Here is an 8,452-nt window from a genome sequence, read left to right on the forward strand (position 1 = left end):
TCAGGACAAACACAATTATTTTGCACCTATTAAGAAAAATGCATTTCAAATCTATTTAAAAATTTCAATTTTTTTTGAAAAATATGAATACATCAAGAAATTTTATGGCGGCTCACAAAGTGCTGCAAAAAATCTTATTGGGCTATGTAGAGAAGAACAAAAAAAATGTATTGTAAAAAGCTTGTGTAGAAAAAAATTACGGGTACACACCGAAAATTGTCTTTCTACACAAGCATCATATGATAATTTCTAAAGTTCCATTTGCTGCCTTACCAACAGAGAAATAAAGAAAGTAATGAGAAAGAGGAGATGTGAGGTGTGGTTCACGGGGTGACCAACAAATGCATGCGAGTTAACGGGAGCCATCAAATCAGTCAAGTGCTTGCCTCAGGGCATGGCCCCTGACAAGTTACTCTCAGCTTTCTCCTCCTAGCCAACACCTGCCATTTGCAGTGGACATGAGCACCTACCACTGTCCAATGACTACATGTATGATCTCCTTGTAAAATGATGGTCAGGGGGACACGAGTGTCACCTCACCACTACACATATCCTGCTAAGTTTCCCCTCACCGTCTTTACAGAAGGGAAGGCACATGAAAAAGTGAGAATTATTGAGGCATCAAGCTTGATGATGATTCTTTCTTACCATTGGGCCTCTGACCATCCTCCCTGTGTGATTGATGGATTCCTCACCAAACAGCAAAGGTGCCAGCATCGGTACATGGGGTTTGGTCGCGGTGACAGAGAAGGGGAGAAAGATAGGGAGAGATCTGTTTAGAAAATAAAAGCCGTCTTATCAGAAAAGCTGTGGGGGATATGGGATCACCTTCCCGTCTTGGCAGATCGGACGATGATGAAAGCTGAGGAGTGACTTGCCTTGCCGTGGCAATTATTTGAAATAATGCTGACCGGTTTGACCGAGCCCAAGAATGCTTCACTAGATAGGTGCTCTGCATGCAGAATGCACAGGTTTAGGATGAGCTGCACCCACATGCACTTGGGAAACCTATGGTCGTAGCCTTTTTTTTTCTTACTACTATTCTGTACCGTAAATGTTTATTTTTCAGTTATGTTGTTGCACAATGACCTGGGATTGAAGGTATCCAATTATCAATAAGATTATAATGCAACGGCACTTCTGTAAGACTGTAATTGATTTTTGCTATCTCTCTCCGCACAATCTAAGAAACCTAGTCCCTTTGTCCCATAATATAAAATGTTATTATGATCCATTAATTTGTATATTGGATGTAATAACATGTGTTATTGGACAGAAGGAGTATATAGTACCTTGTCAGACTATTTTAGTCACCGCTAGTTAGTTTCTCTGGAAAACGTTCAGGTTCTAGCATGAAGTTTATCCCCACAAATTATGTTATAAAATATGGCCACTTATGATATGTGTGAAAACAAAACACATTTACTCCTTTGCACACATTTAACTTAGTTAAATTTGCAAGAGCATCCTTAGCAAATCTCACATATCACCCTGAAACCCAAAAGTGGAGCCTATGTGTGGTTTTGGGACACTTTTTTTACTGGAGCATACACCGCAAACGGGTCTGATGTGCATTTTTTTGCAGGTTACCTTAAAGCAATCCGCGGACACATTTCAGCTATTCCACATCACCCAATCCCCAATCCACCACCGCCCCCCGTGGCATACCCCTTTGTATATAGACACTTTCCTTCCACCTCATGCCACTCCGTTGTTGTATCCGTCGCCTCGAAATGTGGTTGATTAACTCCACCAACCCACGCCATGGAGCTTTCTCCGGGTCCCGCGCAGTGGAGGCCCCATGTCCAACGAGGCACTCTGTCACAAGGTCGACTCACCATTACGAAAGCTGAAGAGGGGGTTACCTTGCCCGGTCAATTATTTGAACGATGACCAGTTGACGGAGCTCAAAGACGCTTCACTATATAGGTCATAGGTGGTTATGGGCATGCATCATGCACATGTTTGAGTTGAGCTACACCGACATGAAATGCACATGATTCTTATTACTCTGTACTGTGCAAGTATTTTTTTTTTCACTCATGTTTTTTTTTTTTTTGAAACTTTTTTTTTTTCACTCATGTTGTTGCACAATGAGAAAGTATACAATTTTTAATAACAGGAAAAATATTCGGTGGGTGTACTGGCCTGCTGGGCTAGCGATTGCAATCCACACCAGGTGGTGTGTACTCCCAGCCGGCCCGCAGCTAGCTTTTCTCTTATACATATGGGCTATAGGGTTTCGTTCCTGCGGTCAATCAGCCCATTAATCCCTTTCTAAAAGAAACTAGTCAGCCCATATATCTTAGACTTACTTTATTCCGAATTCACCAGATTCTCTATTAGCTTGTGCGCTGTATAAAGTGTAATGGACATCGCGCTCGCTCATTTCTGACGCAAAGACCCAGGATCGAATTCCGTCACACAAAGCTCAATTTTGGCCGAAGCTTGCATACTCCAAACAAGCATTACGCTCTTTAGAATCTGCCTCTTTTTTTCCAAAGAAGGAACGTTCCTCTCGCTATACATGTAAGAGCATCCCTAGCAGAGTCTATATAAAATTGAACCGAAAAGACGGAGTTTGGTCTCCCGAATTTTTTCGACGTTTTTTGTCGCCGCGCAGAATAGAAACTGAAAAAGCGAACTGAAAAACGAAAATCAAAAGTCGCGGGAAATTTTGCTGCAATGATCCATGCGAAATGAAATGAAATCTTGCTCCGATCGAGCTACATTTGAACATAATTTATAATAGTAATCAAAATACTTAACTAAACCTAATCTGCCGCGCTAATTTGACCATAAAAACTAAGAAATTAGCTCCGGGATTGTCACCGGGGCTATGGTAGCGGCGGAGGAGGGTTTTTTGGCTAGCCGGCGACGCCTATGCGAGGACGAGCGCGTCCACCTCGAACGACGCCGCCTCCGACGAGCTCCCGCAGGTGAGAGGCGGCCTGTTCTCCTCGTCGTCGTTGTTGTCGTCGCCGCACGGGGAAAGAGCCGGCAGCGGCGGGCTGCACGCGTCGGCTGGTGGCGCGTCGGCTTCCCCCTCGCGCATCTCCGAGCGCCCAGGCCTGTGCGCGAACATACGCGACCACTTGCGGGCCGCCCGCTTCCAAGCTCCGTCGGAGAGCGCCCACCTCGCGTGGTCCACCTCCGACCGCACACCCGGGGGACGCAGTGGCGACTTTCCGCCGCCGATTCGGACCCCTCTCCCCTACTGGCGCGTCTTAGGCCCCATTACGGTGGGAAGGGTGGTGACGGCGGCGAACTAATTCATCGCTGGAGGTGGAGCGGCAACAGCGGCGGCGGGGGAGTAGGGTTTTGGAACCCAACTCGCCCCCGCGCCCTGTATATCTACGGGGCGACCGTTCAATTTCTCGTCCCCCCGAACTCATTTTACGGGTCAGGCCGCGAGTTCAGGCTCCGTTATGGGTCTCTTTCGGCCTGACCCGTATTCTCGTCGGAATTTTTCAGTTTCGGCCCCTTTTCAGTCGCAGTTAGAGTTGCTCTAATCTTGCTTCTGAATTTTGCACTCGTGTTACCCATGAGGTGTTGTGGGGGCCATCTGAGTACTATGGGCGGGCCCATGACTTTATCAATGGGTATTCAAAATGAAAAAAGTACAAAGAAAAGTAGAAAACTAGTGAGAAAACCAGAGTTTGAACTCAGAATCTGAAACTGCTAAAAGAAGTTCACTTGCTCTAGCAAACAATTTGACAGCTATATCATATGATTTGAAAAAATTGACGAAAACTTTAGGGTATTCACATGCATACTCGCCATTAGTACACTTAGAGCCGCCCATGCTGAGTACGCCATGCCAGCGGAACAGATGTTACTTTCAGGAAAATATTACAAGAGGTGTGCCCACTACAACTAAAATTGAAGGGATAAGTTAGCCCACGAAAGGGTATCGGGAGATCCCGGCCATTCACATAGAACCAAACTTTGCAAAAGGGGGACACTGAAGCAAACAAATCATATGTATTCCATGCGTAACTGAAAAATCTCGGTTGCTATTACAATCCCATGTAAAACTCTCACGTGCAAGAACGACCTTCAACGGCCACGGAGTCTACCAGGTTCCAAGTTAATTCTCGGTTGATCAAGAACGAGCAAAACCAGCAAAAGAAACGCTTTTTGGTACTCGGATTGAGAGAAAACTATTTCCGAATCAACATTAATTAAGAACTTTCCGATCCAATAATAGAGAATAGTGCAAGTACTCTATTTATCGGATGGTATGAAGCCCCATTGAGAAATAACTAATTCTATCTTGACGGAGAAATACACAAATAGTTACCTTCACAAAGAATAGAAACAAATTAATGGAGATATTGGAAAAAGATCCAGTTGACAGAATTGGTGAGTGGAATTTAGCAATCTGGTCACCTACCTGTGCACAGTGCACTAGAAGCTCCGAGACATGTGAGTGGATTCTAAGGAGAGAACCTCGTCCAAGTATCTAGCGTCTCTCTCACCTTGCTCCGCAAGCACTTCATCACCTCGATGCCCTATTTGCCCTATTTAAGCCTCTTGGCGTGATGAATCCTAGTATTGCACACTAATATTAGCCACATACACTGGAAGTAAACGAAAGCTCTCTGTCAAGGGGGATAAACCGGACCATGTCGACCAAGGAGGGGATGGACACCGCCGACGAAGAGATAACAGACATTATCGTCCAGAGGGTGCCATACTGGGACCCGCCGGCAGTGAAGCCGCTGGAGACGAGCGAGCTGGTCGAATGGTCCCTCTACCGCGCTTTGATCGGCGAGTTCACGGCCTCGCTCATCCTCGTCTACGTGAGCATCGCCACCGTCATCGGGTACAAATTCCAGTCATCGGGCGCCGACGAGAGGTGCACCGGCGTCGGGTACCTCGGCGTCGCCTGGTCCTTCGGCGCCACCGTCTCCGTCCTCGTCTACTCCACTAGCGGTGTATCGGGCGGTCACATAAACCCAGCGGTGTCGTTCGCTCTGTTCGTGGCCGGGAAGGTGTCGCTGGTGCGCGCCGTGCTGTACGTGGCGGCGCAGTGCCTCGGCGCCATCTGCGGCGTGGGCGTCGTCAAGGGGATCATGAAGCACCCCTACGACTCCTTCGGTGGCGGCGCCAACTCGGTGACTGAGGGCTACTCGCTTGGGGCGGCACTCGGCGCCGAGACCTTTGGCACCTTCGTCCTCGTCTACACCGTCTTCTCCGCCACCGATCCGAAACGCACGGCCCGCGACGCCTTCGTCCCGGTACGTGCGCGCGTCGTCGGTGATCGATGTCGCGCGACCTCTCTGACCTGCATATGATTTATTTGTTCTTGCAGCTGGTGGCGGCGCTGCCGATCGGTTTGGCGGTGTTCGTGGTGCACCTGGCGACCATACCGATCACCGGCACGGGCATCAACCCGGCGAGGAGCCTGGGCGCCGCCGTGCTGTACAACCAACACAAAACCTGGAAGCAGCACGTGAGATCCATGCACCACTACTTTAACGTACGCACACAACGCGCGTAGTCATTGTTCCGATGGGGATTAAGACCCGTTTCCTGTTTTCGATTTGCAGTGGATCTTCTGGGTCGGGCCTTTCACCGGCGCGGCCTTGGCGGCGTTCTACCACAAGATCGTGCTGCGCGACATTGCTGTAGTCAAGGAGGCGCTACGGGGCTCGTTTAAGAGGGCCAGCTCGACCGCTTGAAGATCGAGGAGATGAGACCATGTAATGAAAATCGATCGAAGTTGTTGATTAGTTATTTTTTTTCTTATCTGCATGTGCGTCGGTCGTTTTGCTTTGTAGTAAGATACTAGACCATGGAAGCGCGCATTGCCGCGCCGTCCATTTTGAGAAAAGAGTAACATAAGGTAGTTGAGAAATATGGGCAATATATGAGCGATGTGGTTCCTATAGGAAAATTCTACATTCTATATTCTAGTCTAACATGGAAAGGTTTTACAAGCGGCGGTTGAAAACGATCACATTGATACTACACACAGTTTCTTGTAATATGGGCAATATATGAGAGTCCTAAAAATTTGACATTCTGCATTCTAGTCTAACGAAGATTTTACAGGCGGCAGTAAAAAAGGATCACATTGATGTTACACACAGCTTCTTGTGGTTTTTACAACTATTGGCAAAAACTGAGGATACTATTCAGTCAAAGACCCTCAGGACTGACTTGATGTCCTAGCTTTCCTGCTACTTCAATTCCTTGGGAGGTTCGCTCGCGTCGCAACCTCCGCGCACCACCGTTGGATGCGCATCGCGAGACGGCGGTGAGGAGCATGTTCCCCGCATCTGCCACGTGATTCTGTGGCCCCACAACCACTGTTCTGCTCTTCCTTATCTCTTCTCTTTCAATCACCACCAAGCTCCTTCCGGTGAACTCCACGCATAGGAGGCTGATCCTCCATGGCCAAGCACACCCTCGCGTTCCACCTCCGCCCGCACGAACGGCGCCGCCATCTCATCCACCTCCGCACAAGACTTGTTCCTCACATCTCTCTCCCTCAACTGCTACTGCTGCAAGTTGCGCCATGGCCAGATCCATCCCTGCCTCGCGTTTTCTTCCCGAGTAACTTCGGCGCCGGCGTTGCAGCCATGGTGGTGCAAGGGGAGGCGGCGTAGCGAAGATGCTGCAAAGGCTAGCCGCCGGTGCTACGACAGCAGGCCGACGCTGCATCGAGCGGCGGTCGTCGGTGCTGCAAGGTGATGCTTCAGCGAGCGGCGGACGGGAAAGCTACGAGCGGCGGCCGGCGTTGCCGCGAGCGGCGGACGGCGTTGCTGCGAGTACCCTGCCCGAGCTGCAATCCCCCGCTACTGGAGCAACAAAGGGCGGGAGATGGAGATGCGAATTCCCACCTCTGATGCTGCCGGCGCGGGCGATGGTGCGGCCAACCGTGGCGGCGGTGCTGCCATAGGCGGAGGACGGCGCTTCCATCGATGGGTGGCGGTGCTACCAGCCATGTCCGGCTGGAGCTGCAAAGGTGGCCTGCCGGAGCTGCAAGGTGCACCGGGGAGCTGCAATTATGCGCCGGGGGAGCTGCAAAGGTGCGCCTCCAGAGCTGCAATGGTGCGCCACCAGAGCTCCAAAGCTGCGCCGCCGGAGCTGCAAGCCACGGCCGAAGCTTCAATGGTGCGCCACCGGAACTGCAATGGTGCGCCGCCAGATCTGCAAAGCTGCGCCGCCGAAGCTGCGAACGGCAAACGTCGCCGTTGTCGGCACCGCCTCCATGCTGCAGTCCTCCGTCAAGCTCCGTGGTGGTGTTGCAAGCCCGCCGACATCGGCGCCGCTTCCGTGCTGTCAGCCCTCAGGTTGCCACCGGTGGTGCTGCAAGGTCCCGATATTGCATAGACGGGTTGAAGTGCTGCCAACTTGAGTCGATGCGTCGCCGGTGAGGTCGATGCATCGCCGGCGAGGCCCGTGCGTCGGGGGATGAAGGTGGCCAGTAGGCACGCATTTGCCATGTCTGGCGATTTGATTGTTTTTTATTTTTCTTTCTGTGCGGGGAACCGGAGTGCTGCACATAGGTATGGTCCCCAAGGACACGTGTCAGGCAGGGGAGGCGGAGGTTCGGGGGAAATATCCTCCGGAGGATCCTCAGCACTGTGGGCAGCGCTGAGGATCCTCCGGAGGCTGCAAACCCCCCAGCCTCCGAGTCCCCTACCGTTGGATCAAACCAATTTGAACTATTAGATCGATTTCTGTGTTCAGTTTTATCTCAAAATCCCACTTTTGCTTCATTGAAGCAAAAAATCCCGCTTTTCCTTCATTGAAGCAAAAAACGGTTCGACTAAAAATAGAAGACTTCTTCAGATTTTGCTTCGTCGCAGCAAAACCTCCCGCTTTTGCATCATTGAAGCAAAAAACGGTTCGACTAAAAACAGAAGACTTATTCAAACTTCGCTTCGTCGCAGCAAAAAACTCCCACTTTTGCATCATTGAAGCAAAAAACGATTTGTCTAGAAATGAAAAAAAAACTAGCCAGAGAGACAGACCTTGCCGGAGACCCTCGTAGCAAAAAATTATATGAAAGTATCATAACCACATAACATTTGTATCACAAAAAATAAACAACTGTAACACCGTGAAACTCCTCGCCCGGTGCACAACCGACAGTATTCCAACTCCGGATGGTAGCACCGTCACTTTCTTGCAGCTTCGCCACTGACTGGTGGTAGCACCATCGGTGAACATTTGCAGCATCACCGCTAACCTGTAGGGAATCGTTGCATAGAAAACAAAAATTTTCCTACCGCGAACACGCAATCCAAGCCAAGATGCAATCTAGAAGACGGTAGCAACGAGGGGATGATCGAGACTCACCCTTGAAGATTTCCAAAGCCTACAAGATGAGGCTCTTGTTGCTGTGGTAGACGTTCACTTGCCGCTTGCAAAAGCGCGTAGAAGATCTTGATCACGGCGCCACGAACGGGCAGCACCTCCGTACTCGGTCACACGT

The 8,452-nt window shown here is 49.9% G+C and overlaps 1 protein-coding gene across 1 annotated transcript; it reads left to right on the plus strand.

Annotated features, from left to right (window-relative positions):
• The first annotated feature begins 4,597 nt into the window (after positions 1–4,597).
• LOC124708928 (probable aquaporin PIP2-7) lies at positions 4,598–5,687 on the plus strand. The gene is made up of 3 exons (XM_047240571.1): positions 4,598–5,243; positions 5,318–5,458; positions 5,556–5,687. Exons 1-3 carry the CDS (start codon positions 4,629–4,631, stop codon positions 5,685–5,687), a joined length of 888 nt encoding a protein of 295 aa, XP_047096527.1. The 5' UTR covers positions 4,598–4,628.
• Positions 5,688–8,452: the final 2,765 nt, after the last annotated feature.

Source organism: Lolium rigidum, chromosome 1 (assembly GCF_022539505.1).
Source record: "Lolium rigidum isolate FL_2022 chromosome 1, APGP_CSIRO_Lrig_0.1, whole genome shotgun sequence".
Classification (NCBI taxonomy): domain Eukaryota; kingdom Viridiplantae; phylum Streptophyta; class Magnoliopsida; order Poales; family Poaceae; genus Lolium; species Lolium rigidum.